Source organism: Mercurialis annua, linkage group LG4 (assembly GCF_937616625.2).
Source record: "Mercurialis annua linkage group LG4, ddMerAnnu1.2, whole genome shotgun sequence".
Taxonomy (NCBI): domain Eukaryota; kingdom Viridiplantae; phylum Streptophyta; class Magnoliopsida; order Malpighiales; family Euphorbiaceae; genus Mercurialis; species Mercurialis annua.
In genome coordinates, this window is record NC_065573.1 from 32,786,945 (window position 1) to 32,807,056 (window position 20,112).

Here is a 20,112-nt window from a genome sequence, read left to right on the forward strand (position 1 = left end):
CCGTTAGATGAAATCATTTTCATCTAACGGTAACATAGATAAAATTAAAAAAATAACTATATAAAATCTATTAAATATTTACAAGTAAGCTGTTGCCAAAAAAATTATTTTATTTTAATATTTATTGATGATCTAATAAATTATTAAATAATTATATAAAAGTAACATGGGTTTTAGCAAAAAAATAGTTACATTACTCACTTTCCATAAAGTAAATATATAATAGCAAAAATATTGATTCATCATCCTTTTAGTTCTAAATGTTGAGATAGTATAATTTTAACCCAATGCATTACATTTGATTGTAGAAACAAAATTATTGTTGTTGGTTAATGTTTCAAAAGAAAAATATACAATGTAATTGTTAAAAATTATAACTTCATCATGTAAAAGAATAGTGTCAAAATAATGAATATAAAATCACGCCAAAATAGTGATATAAAATCACGCCAAAAACTAGGTAGCACAAATACAAAAAAGACATAAAAACGGGTATGGTCAAATGACATTAAAAAATAAACAAAAATAAAAAAACACGAAATATGGAAAAAATGTGTCAATAATAGAAATATAAAAAATATTTATAAATATTAAAAGTTACAAATTTTATATATACCAAATTTAATTTATATATTTACGACAATTATTGAAATATATCAATTAAATATATTTAAAATTTAAGTTCAAAACAGATAAAAATATTTAAATTTAATTAAAAATTGAAGTTAATATTTTATAAATATTACGAAAATATTATGTATTTCTACAATTATTTAAATATAAAATATATTGTAGATAATTTGAATAATAAACTTGATGGCAGAAATAAGAGATCTCAAATGATTTAAAAGAATATATAATTCCACAAATATTTAAACATGAAATATCTAGTGGGTAATTTAAATAATAATTTTTACTATAATAGATTATATTTTGAATGAATTTTTAATTGTTTCAGTTTTCGAAACGGAACGTGCAAAAATATTGAAGTATTTGTGTTTTTCAGTATCCATATTTTTACGTCAAAATAGTGATATAAAATCACGCTAAATAATAATATATACAAAAAATATTTTTTTATGAAAATTCCAATTTTTTCACAATATATAGTGTAATAACAAAGAAAAACTCGCAAACCCATAAACCATAAAACAAAATAAAAAAAAACTTCAATTGAAGGAGTAAATATTCACCAATATAGAGGATGAAACCGAACCATAAAAATCATTCTAGATAGATTAAAAGTTTGAAACCAAAATTAAAAAAAATGGTAAGAACTCAGAAAAACATGCCTCTTCTCTTTTCTCTCTAATAAACCCTAACCGCCTAAAATTTTTTCTTATTTTTTTCTTCGGCAGCCGTCAATAACTTAATTTTCTATTGACGGTAGCCACCCCTTTTGTTTATATTATTTTAATGTCATAAAACATAATAAATAGCCAATTCTTTTTTATTTTTCTGACAGATTAAAATTTATCACGAAGCGCAATTCAATTATCAAGAAGCGACGATAGATTGAAGATCTTTCAGTAACAAAATGGATTCGTCTATGAGTTATACTAGTTTTATTTATTTTCTATTGTTTGTCTTTTTTATGAATGTTTTACTTTATCCTTTCTTTATGAAAGGTTTGTTGTCCTTTTTCTATGAAAGGTTTGTTGTCTCCTTTTTAGAGGAGCTGTTGTCTCTTTTTTAGAAAGAGTTATATCAAGTGTTGATTGAATCGGATGCCGTGAGTTTGCGGGTGTTTGAAGAGGTTTGAACGAAGGGTGATTGAAGACTGCACTTAATTTGCGAAACAATTAGTAATTTATTTTTATTTTCGTAAGTAAGGTCTGCGAATCAGGCAGCATGTTGTCTGTTCCATGTCAGGTCATCGGGTTTAGTTTTTAAATTTTCCCAAATTTCTTACAAATGTAACTGTTTCATATTCAATTTAATGAGATCCGATGAATTCAAAAAAAAAACTCAGAAAAACATGGCGATTTTGAAATTTTAGGCACCGCTTGGATTGAGGGTTTTTAAAATCCATGAATTTTAGCAAAATCGATGGATTTTAAATCAATGGAATTTAAATCCATAGATTTTAAAATTCCATCATTTGGATTGAATATAAAATCAATGGATTTTTAATATTATTTATGGAAAATAATAAATAGTACAACAATCCATCATGTATAAAAATAGTGGATTTGGACTTTCTCACCTAGTAGGTGGGAAATCAAAACCCTCAAAAATGATGGATTGTAGAAAATGAGGGAATTTATAAATCCATAGATTCTATTAATTTTTTTTCTAAGCAAACGATAGATTTTTTTCAAATCCATGGATTGTTTAGAATCCATCAATCCAAACGGTGCCTTAACGTTAATCAAAGTCAAAAAAATTAGATACTGAAAATTAGACAATTTATTACTTGTAAAAATATTAAAATAAATTATTTAAAACAATGAAAAGTTTTCCAATTCCAGTCCTTGCACCAACGGAATTAATTCATCGTTGAAAGCAAAAATAACACTTTTAAGCAAGATCCATGTTTCTATTGTCTCTTTTTTCCAATTAATTTTTCTGTTTGTAAGTTTTTTTATATTTTTGTTAAATTACAATTTGAGAGCCCTAATTTCCAAATTTCTCCAAATCTTCCCTCCTTACACTAAATAAATTTTTTCATATATTATTAGTTTCTTTTTCTATTTTATTGGCTTTATCAACCCTTACAATAGGTTTTATTTACCGTATTCGGGTTTATCTTCTTCGAGTGGTGAGTTTCGCAAGGTACGAAACTTGGAATTTCCGTCATTCTTGCTTAGGGGATTTAAGTTTTACAATTTGGATTGCTCTCTAAGTTTGTTATAGATCTAAAATTTATCATTTTTATTATTTGTATCTGTAAAATTTGTTCACTTAGATTTATTTTTTACATCTAGATTTGTAAAGTTATATTAGGTGACATATTATATCGTCACGAAGCCCTAATATAATATTATCTAGTCAAATTTCGTAGCTAAATTTGAGACCCTTAAAGCCATATTTGAAAAAAAAATCTAGTGAAATTTCCCATAAGAATGTTAAAGGATGAAACAATGACCTAAATTGCACTGTACATGCTTGTCAGCTTGTGGGCAACCACAGTTTTTAAGTGGATATCATATTTTCATATGCTTTTTCTTTCTCCTTTTCAGATGTTCAGTATTCAATTTTGCAAGTTGATGGAAGATCTAGGGGTGTGCAGTATTTGGTTAAAACCGAATTAACCGACCGAACCAAACTGAAATTTTAATTTGGTTCGATTTTTGGTTAATTCGGTTTCGGTTTTTATTTTCAAAAAGTTTGGTTAATTCGGTTCGGTTCGGTTTTAGTTATGGAATTTTCGAATTAACCGAACAGACCGAAATAACCGAATTATATATATTAATTGTGTTATTTTTGTAATTTTAAAAAACAATTAAGGTAATTTTGTAATTTTTTTAGAATTTAGTTACTAAAACCCCTAAAATTGTACTTAAATTATAAATTAGTATTAAAATTATTATTTTTATTTTATTTTTTATTTTTTATTAATTAATTTTAATAAAATTTGGTTATTTCGGTTAACCGAAATAACCGACCGAACCAAAATATTATTTCAATTCGGTTTTGGTTCGGTTTAAATATAATTCGGTTCGGTTTTGGTTTTGGAAATTTCTAATATTTCGGGTTCGTTTAATTCGGTTTTGGTCGATGCACACCCCTAGGTAGATCCATAAACTTTAATTTATTAAAATAAACTTTATATTTCTGACGAATTAATCAAAATATACAAAATTAGGCAATTACCTACTCAATTTTTCAAAAAAAATTAAGAGTTTTTATGTTTGTTATCAAACAAATTATAATTTGTTTTCTTCAAATATTAAGTAATTTATAGTAAAATAAAGGCCAAATGTTGTAAAAAAACCAAATCTTTCATAAAAGTTTCACAAAAGTCCTAACCTTTCAATTTTGTCGATTTTGGCCAAAAACAAATTATTTGGTTTCAGTTGTGGCCAACTCTCAATTTGATTTCAATTTGCCTATGTGACGCCTATGTGGCATGCCAAATATTGAAAGTTCATGACTTTTGTGAAACCAAATAATCCATTTTTGGCCAAAATTGACAAAATTGAAAGGTCAGGACTTTTGTGAAACCAAATAATCAGTTTTTGGCCAAAATCGACAAAATTGAAAGATCAGGACTTTTGTGAAACTTTTATGAAAGGTTTGGCCTTTTTATAACATTTGGCCTAAAATAAATGTTAAGATAATAAATTATGTCTTATTTTTATCAAGTAAATCCTTCAATCTTATAAAAAATTATTGGACCAAAATAACATAATTTTTTTATTCAAGACATGTTTATCAATTTCAACAAAGTTGTTTATAACTATTTCCTTTTGCCTTTTAGATATAGGATTATCTCACAACTCACTACTTGTACAACTAAGTGAACTTTAATGTAGCCAGCATTAGAAGTTATATGACCAAAACAACCTGGAGACGCCCAATAGTATAAACTTAGTCACGGCTATTAATGAAAATTGTTATAGATGTACATTTTGGGGTTGAAATTTAAAACTTGTACTTCAAGCTATAAACTTACGAACCTGGCTAGTGATATTCAGACCAGTATCAGGAGGATCAATGAACCCAGCAAGAACACTAGGATCGGCCGTTGCTACTGCATACTACAAGGGGATATGGGTCTACTTTGTCGGACCACCGCTAGAAACATTGCTTGGATCACTAGCTTATAACCTCATTCGAGTCACTGAGCCAGTCCAAGCCATTTTTTCCCGTTCATTTCAGCAAAACTTCGCCGACTTAGAAGTAACGATGAAGATCAACCTCCCATTAAAGATCCGCTAGATGCTCTGTGAAAAAACTGGCATCGTAAATGTTAAAGGGATAAAGTAAAAAGACTGCAACTACAAATAATGTTGTCTATTTAACCATAGCTGAAAATGTACCTGTATTCCAAATTCGCTGCTTGTATTGCAAGTTCCATCAATATTGTAGATTCAGCTTTTATCTAATGTAGTAATAATGACTAATGAACAGTTTAAATGTGGCCAATGTCAGACTAACAGATAAAACAGGCATTACTATTGTTAATAAGTTCGAAAACAGTTAAATTGTTAAAAGGAAATGAGCAATCATAGTCATATCAAGGCATCTACAAAATAAACCAGTCCGAGCCACAATCCATGTGCACTAGTACTTGGCACAGTAATTCTTCAAAATAAAAATGTAAAGTTCCAGAATAAATTTCGAGTTGATATTTGCAATCAGGCCTGTACAAGAGGAGCGACAATGGCGAAGTATCATACTTAGCATAATAAATTATAAATCGAGAAGTAATTAAGCAGCATTTCCGCAAACCACAAAACTGCCTGGATTGATTGTAATGCTCTTTGTGCAGTTGTCGGTTTTGTAGATTCCGACGAGTCGATCAGCCAACTCAAACATGTTGTTTCTAAGGCTGCAAATTGAAGAAATAGAATACACAACTCAAATACAAATTAGCAATTATCTTTTCAGAAAGGACAGCAGTAGTATCAGTATGGAGCCTACCTGATGATTATGAATTGTGCATCCTTAGTTCGGTCTTTCACGTAATGTCCCACGATAGAAACATTCTTGAAATCTGGCAATCCATTTAAACTATTCAAGCGAAAGACAGCAGAGAAAAGCGAGGTAGAATAGAAATATGCAACACACTATGATCAAGAATTCAATGAAAAATCACCTAGAGCAGCATCAATTTCGTCCATTACATATAGAGGTGTTGGCTTGTAGTGATGGAGTGCAAACACAAGAGACAATGAGCTAAGAGTCTGAAACAATTGAAAGATGCAATGCTATTATAATCCAGCATCTGAAACTGCTTCAACAGCTCTATCTGCTTAGAATAAAACAGAAGAAATCAACAATGATTAGATATAACCTTTTCACCACCAGATAAGTTGGCAATGTTCTTCCAGCTCTTCTTAGGCGGTCTGACACTGAAGACAACTCCTTCTGAAAAGGGATCCAAAGAATCCACCAGCTCAAGTTCTGCATCTCCTCCGAGTGTAATCATCTGTGACAAATACATTAAGGTCCAAAAATGGGTAAATTTAATTAACAGATGGAACCGACCTCAACATTTTGTTATATCGTAATTATTGAAATTCAGGTTACACGTGTTGAGATGAAGACCGATGTAACAAACAAAATGAGTAAGACCTAATGAATAAGCACAAAAGCTACAGCACTCATGAAGAGCTCATCCACTGTACCTGATACATTTCCTTCAACTTCAAGGATATTGTATTAAATCCAGCCATGAACTCATCTAGCCTGAAACAAAAACAAAGTCAGATAAAAATCACCTACCTCATATGAGGTCATACCCTAAATGTGTACAGTATATGCTTGCCTTTTTTTTCGCCACTCGTCATGCTGTTTTTTTAGATCATCTCGTTGTTGAGTGACCATATTCAACTCCTCAACTCGTGCATTATATGATGAAACCTTTACTCGATATCTGAAAAATAATACATTTAAGCACCGTTTTTATTGCACATTGTCAATAAGAAAAACACAGCATTACAAGTAAAACAGAAGATCATACTCTGAGATTGAGTCCAGATTTGGATTCATCTCTTTGAGCTGTGCTTCCAACAATGCTACAGTTTCCACTGCCCTTTTGAGGTCACAGGCTTTTGCAAGAGCGTCATCTGCCAAGGTTGCTTGAAGCTTTTCAGAGTCTACTAGATCTTTCTGAATTCTGCAAGGAACAAGGCGGCATTAGAAATATTTCATGATAATGCAATCACAAATTCTGAGTACTTCTCCAGTCCACAAATCAACATACTGCTCCATATGTCGTGTAAGAGCAATTTGCAGGTCATCAAGCTTTTTCTTGTAATTCTTTCCCTTTAGTTCGAACTCCTTGTAGCACTTCTTCATATCTTGTAACTTGTAGTCGGCATCAACCTGTGCCATGAGACGACGAAAATTAACTGAACTGATTAATCATTTGACTGAAAAAACAGTGAGAATTAAAGTTATTGGCAGGGTACCTCTGATGCCCTCAGCTCATCAACGACTTTCTTCACAGTTTCATACTCGGATTTTGCTTTATCCAACTCTTGTTTATGTTTATCAATTAGCTGCAATAAGGATGGAACAGTAACCAAAAGTAAAACTTACCCCCAACAAGTGAATCACCGTGTTAAAATAACAAAGTAAATAAAACTAACCTGCTGTGTCTTTTTGTAATTCTCTTGAACCGCAAAAGCTTTTTCCTCTATTTCTTTGAATACACTTTTCAGTTTTTCCTTCTCCTCAACAAGTCGATCCTTTTCCTTTTTGGAGTCCTCAATGCCTTTAGTTAACTTCTTTACCATTTTCTGATTTGTCTCGATTTGAACCTTGTGACGGTTAATTTCTGTGCTTGTTTTGTCAATATCCTGATTTGTGTACAGGCCACAGGGTAAATTGTTGCAAGAACTGCTTCATAATAAGAGTTAAGAAGTAATCTTAAAACTTACAGACTGAATCTTCTTGACTTTTGTCTTCTGTGCTTTTAGAGTTTCACCACCAGCATTTTCTATTTTATTCTGAAGTTCCAAGGCCTGTCAGCAGGAAGAAAATAATTCAACTAAAGTTTACTGTTGCAGAAAAGTACGAACTTTTGGATGGTTAATAAAGTTAACCATACACCAAAAACATCTCAAAACATTAGAAGGATATCAAAACCTTAAGCAGAAGGGTAGAACACAAAAAATTCCTCATATACCTTCCCCTTGAGGTTTTTAGACCCTTGTGTAAGTCTGTCAATCTCTTTTTCTTCTGAACATATAATTTTCTTCAGCTCCTTAAGCCTGTCAAGCTCGTCCTTCTTTGGTCGTGATGCAGCCTCTAGCGAGCCAAGTTGCTTTTCAAGATAACTATGTTCAGACTTCAAACTGTCAATCTGTTCGAGACATAGTCATTTTACATTTATTTTTCTTTGCTGCCGTGAAAAGACATGCATAAACTGTAGCAATGTTTTACCTCTTTTTGACTTTTAGCCAATTCCATCTCTAGGTGTGCAATTGCTTTTTCTGAGACTTGGTAATTTCTTACAGCATCAACTACTCTCTGGCGAATGTAATTTAACTTTCCAGCCAAAGTGGAGAGCTCCTTCTCAGCATTTGCAACAGCTTCTGCAGAAACACTGGTGGCTCGAATAGATGTGCCCATTTTTCCACCACGTGGCTTGCTTCCCCCACCGCTCATTGTACCAGATTTTTCAAAAAGTGCACCGTCAAGAGTAACCACACGCCGGAATTCCATGTTTCCACCATATGCAATTCGTGTTGCCTATATAGATAAAACAAACTCAATCCGTTACTTCCCTGCCTGGAAGAAGTAACTAATTTGAATTAATGCTGCACAGATTCTATTTCATTTTTGGAAATCATTAAAAACCTATGCAAGTAGTACCTGAAGAAGACCAAAGCACATAATAATCCCCCATGCATTCTATTCTTCAAGAAGGATTTTGTTTCCAGTAAATTTTAGGATATAGCTAGAAGGATGACACGAAATGATCATTCCTAATGGGTCAGCACAACTTAATGGGTATTTTAGGACATTTCATTCAGCATCCTTTGAACAGCTATATAGCCGAAGCTTTAGCTTCTCTTATGTTTAGGACATCGGATCCACTCTTCAATGAAATAAGTCGAAACAAAACAACTAAAAGCACAAAAGAAATATTCTGTTTTATAGACCAGTTTCAGCAGCTGCATATAATGATCTCATACAGACACCTAATGGTCGGCTACATATTTCAATCAGTGCTAAATATTCAACTCAAATAAAGCTTAATTTTAAGCTAGATGGATTTATCAGTACATCTAGATGTGTATCATTCACAATTTTTTGTCTACTAGAGAGCTGAACTAGCAACATCTAATAAACGCAACATCGTAAAACATGAGCTGGACATAAGCTCTCCAATCTACCTGATCCAGATTGTTTGCTACGACAGTGTTACCCAGAGCAGCATAGAATGCAAGCTTCATCCTTTCGTCCTGAACTCTGACCAAATCAAAAAGGCGTGGAACTCCATCAGGAGTATTTACTTTAGACTTCATCTTGGGTAAAAGATCAACTTGCTTTTCCTGCGTCGAAGAAATAGAAAATGAATTTTGAGAATAAAGTACCATGTAATTTGTCCAAACTTTTAACAAAAAGATGTAAATTATAGCCACGAAATCTAAGAACCCAATTAACCCTTATCTGAAATCTGATATTTTAGCATTTCTTATGTATATGACTTTACAATGTTAGACTAAATTAGGACTATTTAACCTGTTAGTATCAATAAAAATTTGTAGCATGAACTTAGCATGAACTTAGTATCAATAAAAAGATGCTTCGTTATACTTTAACATTTCAGCTAGCAGTAGTCCCCATCATCATTTAAACATTTCAAAGGTGAGTACAGCCAATGCAAAAAGGAAAATGGTATAACAAAATTCAATCTGCAAATTAGCAAATTTGACTACCAAATATCTTGTCCTAACTTTGTAATTCAAATTAATGGAAACATTTTGTCAGGCCAAAGCACCAGATTCTCATGATACAAGTCCTAACAGATGATCAAAACAATTAAAGGACAAGGTACTATCTAGAATTTGCAATTGATACCAATATCATGAAAGTCGAAACTCCGAGATTCTCTCTTCTTAGCAGCTCAACACAAGCTTGGGCTGCAGCAGTTGTCTCCACCACAATGTAATCAAGTCCAGCACATGCTGTAGATATAGCCACATCGTATTTTGCTGCAATGACAAAACATAGCACAATTGTAAATGCGATAATCTAAAATTGAGAGAAGAAAACATAAATGCAGCCTTAAAAATCAATAAATTGGAAGAGCTGAGAGAAACAAATGATAGATTATGGCATAATTTAAAGTATGCTACAGCAAATGATAGATTATGGCATAACTGAAAGCTAGACAAAAGATTATGGAAAGATAACACAGCAAAGAGGAAACAGAAATCTAATGATGCATCCCACCTATGAAGTTTTGCCAATTTAATGTAGCAGATTAAGGATATAGTTGTAAGAAAAGGATCAATACACCAATACTATGACATCATCAATCATAACCCAGATCGGGAAAAACATTAATCAAAACATAGGATGCTCACCATCAATAGCTCCTAAATCTCCCATTCGGCCATAAATTCCCTCGATTTTATTGGACTCCTTGGCCTGCAAAATTGCTCTCATAACTGAGCCCTGACTTTTCTCAGATTCAGCTACGGATTTAAGTTCTGCAACCTTCTGTCTTGCAGCTTGTTCTTCAGGAATTAGAGCTTCTTGTTCTTTTGTGCATTCCTGAAGAGCATAGAAGAGTTCACACTATCTCCAACTAAAATAAAAGCGTAAAACAATTGTTCAAATGGCTATCAGCATATAACTAACTTGTTCCACTTTACGAGCTTCCGATGCTTCATGCTTGTGCTTTTCCACATCATTTCGTAGTTTTTCAATGCTTGCAGATTTATTTTCAATTCTTCCCAATATATTACCCATCTGCTTTTGTGAATCTTCAAAAGCTGCATGACTAGCTTCATGCTGTAAGCACATTGAGACAATTATGATTTTGTTTACAAAGTAACTTCAGTAAGTTCTCACAAGATCGAAAAAAAGAGTACAGGGTCAACAATGAAACCATATGATACAATTTTATGACTAGGAAATAGCATAAAAGGCATATCAACTGTCATATCTGAATTTTTAGATTCATGTCTCACCTTTTCACTCAAAAGCTTGCTTTCAGTACACGCAACTTCAAGCTTTCCCCTGTGATCAATAAGTTGTATTTCCCAAGGTTCTAATTCAGCACGGACCTTAACAAGCTCAGAGCGATGTTTTTCAGTTTCGACTGTTTATCAACCATCCTATGAATATATTAGTTAAAAAGACACAAACATACTAAAGAGGATGATGCCCAAATAAAGCAAAAGAGGTGCCGTTTAAACGACTTCCAACTCACAAGCCTAAGAATAATAATTATTTTAATGAGATAGATTTGTAAAAAAAATGATCTTTCAGAATGTATGAACACAAAAAGAAAAGCCATAACCTTTGGAATTCTCTATTATATCTTCTAATACTCTTTCCTCATCTACCAAGAGTTTTTGCAGTTTTGGAATATCCTCCTCAAGTTTTGGAATCATATTAGTTGAGTCCTCACAGTCCTTTGTCAAGTCATCAATCTTTGTCGAGTCCTAAAAAGGAATAAAAATTAGACAAAATTGCACCATCAATAGCAAAAAGGCTGAGTTGTTCTGTACCTTCTGAAGTTTATCTTCAAGTTTCTTGACCTTTTGCTTCTTGTGCTTTAAGTCCTCCCGATATTTAACATCCTGCCTTTCAAACTCCTTAAACTCCTCTTTACAATTTCTAAGATCAATGTCAAGTTCCTATACAAAAATTGTTTGCTTTGCATAAGTAAGAGAGTGAATATCAAATATCATTAACAGGAATCAAGATGCACAATTATTTGGTAATCAGAACTATCAAATACATCCAATGCAGACCTCTTGTCTTTTGACATATATTTTGTGCACAGCCTCAAGCTCTTTCAAAGATTTGTGACTTTCTTGAATTTTCTCCCTATTCAAGATGTAAAATATTCAGCAATTGCAACTATCTTAGTGATTGTAAAATTACAAATCCAGTACTTCTCATATCTATAGTAACCTTTCAGCCTTTAAGTTTTCTTCTAGGTTAGATACATTTGTTTGCATTTCAACCATCTTGACACTATTATCCTCATGAGCTAAATTTGTAGCTTTCTCTTGCCATTTCAAAAGCGATAACTCTTTAAGCATAAAGGACTCTGCTTCATTCTTCACATCCTACTCAACATAAGAAGACCAGCAAGTTAATTAAATATTCATGAAGATATTTCAATAAAATCTATATACAGTGTAGACAAACCTCCAAGCCGTCTCGTTCTTTCTCTGCTAGTTTAACCATCTGCACAACCCCAGACCTTTTCTCATTTAGAGATTCTAGCCTAAAAGGGCATCAATGAAAGTGAGCAATGACAACATACTAAAAAGTTAGAAAAAATGACTATTAACTGACGTTATTAGCATTGATTAAAGAACAGAAAGAGCAAAACGCAGACATTTTTAGTCACAAGAAATGTAAAATCTAGGCTGGAATTTAACATGGCCCAGTTATGACCTAAGTACCAGAGGAGCCACCTTCTCTACCCAGCTACCCTACCACTAGGTACCAGCATCACTCCGCCACTTTTTCATTTCCACCACAACTAAAGAAGCACAATCATTCTTAAAACAGCATGTTCAATACCATATGGTGAACCCTCGACGTTATCACCTCGCCATTTCATTTCACGTTTCACAACTATCCCCAATTACAAATCAAGACAGTTATGAGTGTGACCCTAAGCACTCACTGCAATTGCAAGATACTTGGTCACTACAACAGTTTTCGGACACCATACAACGCATTACAGTTTTTTCAAGTACTTGCCTACCGATACTATAATTCCGACATTGAGCTTCTCATCATTGTAGCAATTCACTATAATGATAATTTGCATTCTAGTATTTGCATTCAAACAAATAAGTGATGAAATGTATACTTTCATCCAGAGTAGATTCAAATTGTCAAATAAGAGCATGTAAATGTGTTCCAACATTAGTAATTAAACAAAATACTCACTCCTTGGCTGATTCTTCAATCTTTTCAACATATTTATCAGTTCCGATGATGTCTTCTAAGTATTCGAGAAAACCTTCATCATGGGGCCCTTGTGCTTTGGGCTTCATCAGCGAAATCTGCTCGACTTCACCCTGTAAAAACAGCAACAAAAATTCAAAGCACTTAGAAACCAGCTTGCAGATCAATATTTACCATGCTTTTATCATTCCATGTCAAGAACAAACCTGAAGAATCAGAAAACGGTTATTGTCCAGGTCAACCCCTTTTCCTTTGAGTTTCTTGGTGACCTCGGTAAAATTACTTCCGCGGTCGTTAATATAATACTTGGATGAGTTATCACGTAAAGCAACCCGAGTGATAACAAACTCACTCCCTGGAACAACTTCATAATTACCATCATCCTACAACAGTAGCTAACAGTTTGAAACTAAAGTATCAATCGAGAAGGCATTCATAAATAACTCTGAAGACAAAAATTACCAGGTCAATGATCTCCTGGAAATGAACGGAAACACCAGCACTGTCCAGATTTTGGTGATTTGTGGAATTGTGAATAAGCTCAGATACTTTATTAAGTCTCATCTGCATAATCATTAGTTAAGCCACAATAATCATATTAAGAAAATAAAAACTTAACCCTAATAGCATAAATGCATACCTGCTTTGCTCTCTTTCCGAAAACGAAAAGCATCGCATCTATCACATTGCTTTTGCCACTTCCATTCGGCCCAACCACTGCCGAAAAACTCTGATACACACACGCAGCAAAAGTTCTTAAAATTTAAAAACTCACAGCAAATTTATAACTCAAATTAGTCCAATTTTACATCCTTAAAACCCTAGAAAAGAAAATGAAGCCAAAAACTGGAACTAAAGAGGGAAAACCTTGTGGAAAGGACCAACGCGCTGTTCACCGGCGTACGATTTAAAGTTTCGCATGACCATTTCTTTAATGAAAAGCCTTGGGGTTTTAGTAGAAGAAGTTGCAGTGGTTGCTCTCACTGCCTCCGATTCCATTGTCATCGCCTCGTCTCCGGTTTCTGTCGCCATTTCTTTCACTCGTTTTGGTTCTTTGCTTTGTTTGCTTTATTTCGGTTTGATAAAACTTGCAAATTCTTTAATTGGCATTTATTTTTGAATAAGAAAAGGAAATAATGAAAAATGAATTTGTTTTAAAACGGAAAATGGGAAGGTTCTTTGGCGGGAGTTTGAAAATTGGTTCTTTTAATGGACTTGGGCCTTTGTTGTAAATGGACCCTTCCATTGTCAAAATGTAATGTTCAAATTGTTCGCCGGGTTCGGTCCATCCGAGGAACAGATTTGGTGTTTGTTGATGATCGGAAATTTTCCGGTCATCTTCAAATCGTAGAAGATGACCCGAATATTTTCCAGCAGTGATCGAGTGGGGGTGGTCAGATCGATTGTTGGGTTAATCTAATGATTTAAATTAGATTGGGTTGATTTTTTTTTGTCTTTTTCTAAATTAAATTAGGGGTATTTTGGGTGTTTAAAATTTTTAAGATATTTTACTGACGTGGCAGCTGATGTAACAATGTCAGATTTTTTTTAAGAATGTCAGTTGACCGAGAAAGGCGGACAGGGGTATTTTAGTCATATTTGAAATTTAGGGGGTTTAGTGAGCGCCGACACAAAATTTAGGGGGTTCAGTCCGTTTTTAAACATTAGGGGGTTTAGCGCCCGTAGCCCTAAAAGTCAGAAGTCATAGATGATTATTAGCCAATTCGAAAGGATCAATACGTCCCCTTTATAATACAGAGTCACTTGAGTTGAGTTTTTTTTAGCAACTAACAGATAAACTCTTCAATTTAAATCAGATTATCCATAATTATATTTTTAAAATGCGTGTAATACAAATTGGAAATAAAGGATGCGGAATATAAATTAGAGAGCTCCTTAATTGTTGCGATAAAATTATTTAAAATTAAATTTTCGCAATGAAATCCTAAATTATAAAGGCTTAAATGCACAAAAAATCACCAACTTTCGCGTGTTTTTGGTATTTGACACGAACTTTTAATTTTGACATATAAATATACGAACTATCAATTTTTTGCATATATGACCAAGTTTCCGTTTTAGGTGAAAAACGGTGTCGTTTTAGATATAAAACGTTGCTGTTTTAGGTCAAAAACGGTGCCGTTTTATGTCAAAAACGGTGTCCGTGTTATATATGCAAAAAAGTGATAGTTCGTGTATTTATTTGCCAAAATTTAAAGTTCGTGTCAAATATCAAAAACATGCGAAAGTTGGTGATTTTTGGAGCAATTAAGCTAATTATAAAATACTTTAACATAAAATTAAAGAATTTAGAGATTAATTATTTAAAAAAACAAAAAACAAAAAACTGAATTAAATAATATAGTATTATAAATTAAGAGATCGTCTTGGCTCTTTGTCATATGGTGGCATATCAGTTGAAAAAAAAATGGCTGAATACATAGTTTGACCCCTGAACTTGTACCGTTTTACCTATCTAACCTCTAAACTTAACGTCTCACCTATCGAACCTATGAACTTGTTAAATAACCCGATTTGACCCCCGAACTTGATAAATACGTAAACATTTAACCCCTCCGTACACAATTTCTTCTAGAACGTTTCAAGTGACAAGTGGACACGAAGGGTTCAATACTTACATATTTATCAAGTTCAGGGGTTAAATCGGATTATTTAACAACTTCAGAAGTTCGATAGGTGAGACGTTAAATTTAGGGGTTAGATGGGTAAAAGGGTACAAGTACAGGAGTCAAACTATGTATTAAGCCAAAAAAAAATCCACAATTCATGCGGATGCATGTCTAATTTCAGTCAACATCAGCCAATGTAAAACAAGCATTGCCAATCAATATTACCAAAATGCCCATTACTTTCAAAACTAACAATTTTGGATGCTTGCTGAATCATTAATCACTTCCTTTTTCTTTAAACAAAAAGAAAAGCCACATGCAATTTTATCTCTTCTGAAATAAAGATCTGGGATATGCTGCCACCAATCACAGCAAAATTGTTCAATATAACCATTATTTTTTCCGTTCATTTTTAATTGTGAATTTAAATTAAATTGTTAAAATTAAAAAATATTTTTTTATTTTAAATTATAAACATAAAAATTAATATAATTCTATTTATAATTCTATTTATAAATTCCATTATTAAAAATTTAGTTTTAAAAATATAATTATTAACCGGCTATTGGATGAATTAATTTTAAAAATTTAACTATCTTTTAATAAAGTGATTTAATAAAAAAGTTATATTTGAAATATTATAATAAAAGTCATGTAAAAATTATAAAATGACAACTATTAATAGATAAAAATATTTGTCTAAAGCGACAATAAAAAATGAAAGCAAGGAGTATGTTATATCTTCGTGCAACAAACCATGCGTGTTAGCCATGTGAAATTTTTAATAATTTAAAAATAAATAATAACTAAAAAAAGTCCTATTACAAATATTTATTGATTTGTTATAAATATGACATACCACAATCAATATATGATATAAAACTTCCGATAACAATTCATTTGACCATCAACAACTGATCAATTTAATTATTTTTTTATTACTAAAAAAGGGGAGTCCTTTAGAAGAAAAAAAAAATTGAACTCACAAAAACGAATATAGAGGAATTAAACCTACGACTCACTAAATTATTTTTTAACGTTTATACTATTTAAGCTATTAATTTTAATATTTTTATTTAATTAAATTGTCCAAATTAATAATTTTAATCACAATTAAATTGTTTAAACGTTTAAAAATATAAAATGAAACTAATCAAGTAAATTGATTAATTCCATTAAACTAATAAAAATATAAAAAAGAATAATATGAATATGCTAAATACTCCATATTAAATTGTCCATACGTATTATTATATTTATCCCAAATATTCTTTTCACGTGTTTTTTTAACTTTACTAAAATTGATAATGATACATTTAAAAGAATATTAATTAATACTTTTTTAAATTTTAATTTGATAAATATTATAAATCAAGTTCAAATGCGATAAATATTATGTACTATTGCATTTAAGAACTATAATAAATCAAAGTGTTTAACAAAACTTAGTGCATGAACGAATACAATAATGCATATGATAAGTTCAAACTCCCATAATAGAGGAAGAAATTCATTAACTCATTGATGATATAACAATAGATTAGCCACTCTCATTAAAATGAGACTACTTCAAGGAGTGACTTGAAATGACAAAATTACAGATAAATAAAATAGTTGGCATTTTAGTAGTAGATGATGATCTACCACAATACTTAGTGTTACAAAATTAAAATGATTTAAATAAGAAGGGTAATTAAGATTAATTAATTTAAGGGCACTTTGGTCCTCCTTCCTTGGTCTTCCAGTTGTTGTAGCAAGGGCACACTTGTTTATTACCATAAAACCCCGGTGGGACACACAGGCACTTCCTGCAACATTTCTGACAGAAGAACATGCAAGGCTTGTGGTACTGAGTCCTACTGCATCTCCTCGTGCATTGTGATGGGCATTCTGGTCATTTCAGAAAATAATTAAGGATAATTAATGATAGAACACAAATATCTAGTAAGACATTATCATTACTGCTGCTTACAATAGTCAAAGATGTTCCAGTATCCAATGCTTAATTACAGGTCAAGAATAGGATTTGTGTTGATTTCAAGTATATGACCAAAGTCAAATGTAAATTTGACCAAATAGCATCCCTAATAATTGTACATTGACTATATTCTCCTACATAATCAATTCATTAAACTCTTATTGAAAATATTTTAAAAAAATTGAAACATCTTAAATATATTACAATATCTGAAGTATTTGAACGTTGTTTGCAGCAACGATCAGAATCTGTACATTTTAAATAAATTACAATATAGTATAGTATGAAATATTTCAATAGAATTGTAAATTTTATTTATATATTTTGTTTATTTCTAATAAATTGAAAAAAATTTAAATTTTATTATTTATTTAAAAATTAACTAAATTTATTTATTGCTATCTATTTTTTTATATTTGGGGAGAAAAAGTGTTTTTAGAAGAAATTAAATTAACGACCTAATAATTTTAATGTCTAGCGTTTATATAATTTTAATTATATCACATTGGTTTTATTGCTATCATATAAAAATGAAAATTAGAGATTAATTATTTATGTTACTGGACAGTGTAAAAGTTAGAAATTCAAGGTTCATATAATTAGACTTATTTTCATGATTCTTAAAGGGTGTAAAAGGGATTCTCAACTAATATTTTCACCGTAGCAGAACTAATTGTTGACTGTTTGGAAAGAAAGAAAAAGATAGAAAAGCAAAGAAAGTTAAAGAGATCTATGAAAAGAAAATGCAGGTGTACGTACGGAAACCCTTGAGACTTCCTTGTCCATAACGCCCCTGAAATCACAGCAACATTCACCATTACAAAAGAACCAACTCTTTAAATACCCACATTATGATTTTCTAGCAACACAATAAATTAAAGATCACAAAAAAAAGCTCACTTGATTATTATGGTGACCTCCATGTCCATTAGATGCCATGACCTGAAACAAAACAACAGGACGAAAATGTCAGATTTCTTCAACTTTATGTGTAAATTTAACAACTTTAGTTTTCTGGGGTTTAAAGAGATGATCTTCACCAAAGTTTGAAGCATGGAAATAGCAACGAGAGCCAAGAGAAACAGAGCAACAAACTTAGCCATGGCTTTAATAAAAACAAGCAACACAAAAAGAAAAAAGTAGAGTGAATATGTGAGTTAAGAAGAAGAATTGATTGAAAATGGCCTTCTAGTGTAGAGTATATATAGAGATTTTTTTATAAATAAACAGGGATTGGGCCAAGAGCTTACAGTTAGCTCACTGTTTTAAAAATCCAACATTTGTGGTCCGGTTCGTGATTCTAGCAGATTAAACCAGTTAAAGCGACCGAATGTTTCTTACAGTTTGATTCGGTTATGTTAACTTTTGATTTGTATTAGTATTTTTATAAGTAGGACTGATCTTCTGCTGTCGATTCGATCTGATTTGGTTCTTAGAACACTTGGTTAGATGTGATCCTTTATGCTACTGGCCATGTGGTACACAACTCACAGCAGTAAACTAGCTAGTGCTTATTTTCTCACTGCAATTTCTAAATTGATTAGACAAAAGTTTGGCATTTCCTACGAAAAATGTTTGTAGGAACTGTGGTAGATTGCTCAATCAGTGACCAATGTCCCTGGTAATAAAAAAGTAAATTTAGGGATGGGCCATACGTGGTTTTATGGTCTCTTAAAACACTTAAGGATGACTAAGTTTTTTTTTTTTATGGTCTCTTTTTTTTTTGAGAGGATTTTTATGGTCTCTTAAAACACTTAAGGATGACTAAGTTCTAATGCAGAATTCATTTCATTTTTTTATTTAATTTTCTGAATTTTAATTATAAATTAATTTTAAATAAAATAAAATAAATTGAATATTATATTTTGAATGTAAATGTAAATATAAATTTAATATGTCTAGTGATTTTTAAGTATAGTTTTTAAACTATAGCATCTCACGGCTACTCCATCTTTTTAAAATTTTATATTGCACAGTTCATTGCGTCAATAAAATTTTTTTGGCTGTTTTCTCTTTCTTTTTTTTCAATTTTTTCGCAGTCCAAAACATTTTTGGCAAAACAAAACACAAATTGCATAATACGCGCTGTCAAATTTATTACTAGTAAAAACCTAATTCAACCAACTAATCAAGATTACATTCCACTGTCGTGCAATTATAAAATCAACTAATCAACCTAATAGATTTATTAAGGCTATTTAGGGAATTCACTGTTACGCAATTAAATCATAAGCTGTTATCTATTTAATTTCATCTTTCTCAATTCAAAGATTAAATATACATCAATTGTTTAACTGGCCAAAATAAACAAAACATTAACCATATAAATAACATACAATTAGCAGTAGAAATTCGTAAATCCTCAAAACTAAACAAACATATTTCAAGATGTTAAACACTAATTAGGGGTTACTCGTATTCATAAAGAAAACAACAATAACAATTAGATAATTAATACTTATAAGATTACAAACAATATTACTTGCGATATCAATTGCGTCGCCCTGCACATCTTCGTTCTTCAATGGTTCTTACTCAAAAAATCACTAAACTAGTGCTGAAAAAATTAAGCTAAGTTCTAATGATGAAATTGCCATCTGATGCTCTAATGGGCTAACTCTGGCTAACTCTAAATTTATATTCCAATATGTTGTTTATTGTTGTCCAATATGTTGTTTATTGTTGTCCAATATATTCCAATATGTTGTCTATTGGCAA

The 20,112-nt window shown here is 31.6% G+C and overlaps 2 protein-coding genes across 2 annotated transcripts; both read right to left on the reverse strand.

Annotated features, from left to right (window-relative positions):
• Nucleotides 1–5,150: 5,150 nt before the first annotated feature.
• LOC126679326 (structural maintenance of chromosomes protein 4-like) lies at nt 5,151–13,909 on the reverse strand. The gene is made up of 28 exons (XM_050374323.2): nt 13,654–13,909; nt 13,427–13,516; nt 13,249–13,350; nt 12,993–13,169; nt 12,769–12,899; nt 12,013–12,091; nt 11,773–11,930; nt 11,610–11,685; nt 11,364–11,492; nt 11,153–11,297; nt 10,821–10,951; nt 10,489–10,641; nt 10,212–10,401; nt 9,703–9,836; nt 9,015–9,173; nt 8,059–8,367; nt 7,802–7,978; nt 7,554–7,637; nt 7,263–7,472; nt 7,083–7,172; nt 6,875–6,996; nt 6,632–6,787; nt 6,437–6,544; nt 6,297–6,357; nt 5,963–6,097; nt 5,765–5,852; nt 5,590–5,662; nt 5,151–5,497 (listed from the first exon to the last, which is right to left on the reverse strand). Exons 1-28 carry the CDS (start codon nt 13,816–13,818, stop codon nt 5,377–5,379), a joined length of 3,753 nt encoding a protein of 1,250 aa, XP_050230280.1. The 5' UTR covers nt 13,819–13,909; the 3' UTR covers nt 5,151–5,376.
• A 2,985-nt stretch (nt 13,910–16,894) lies between these two features.
• LOC126679503 (gibberellin-regulated protein 4-like) lies at nt 16,895–18,573 on the reverse strand. Its single transcript, XM_050374545.2, has 4 exons — nt 18,435–18,573; nt 18,295–18,336; nt 18,154–18,187; nt 16,895–17,306 (listed from the first exon to the last, which is right to left on the reverse strand). Exons 1-4 carry the CDS (start codon nt 18,495–18,497, stop codon nt 17,125–17,127), a joined length of 321 nt encoding a protein of 106 aa, XP_050230502.1. The 5' UTR covers nt 18,498–18,573; the 3' UTR covers nt 16,895–17,124.
• Nucleotides 18,574–20,112: the final 1,539 nt, after the last annotated feature.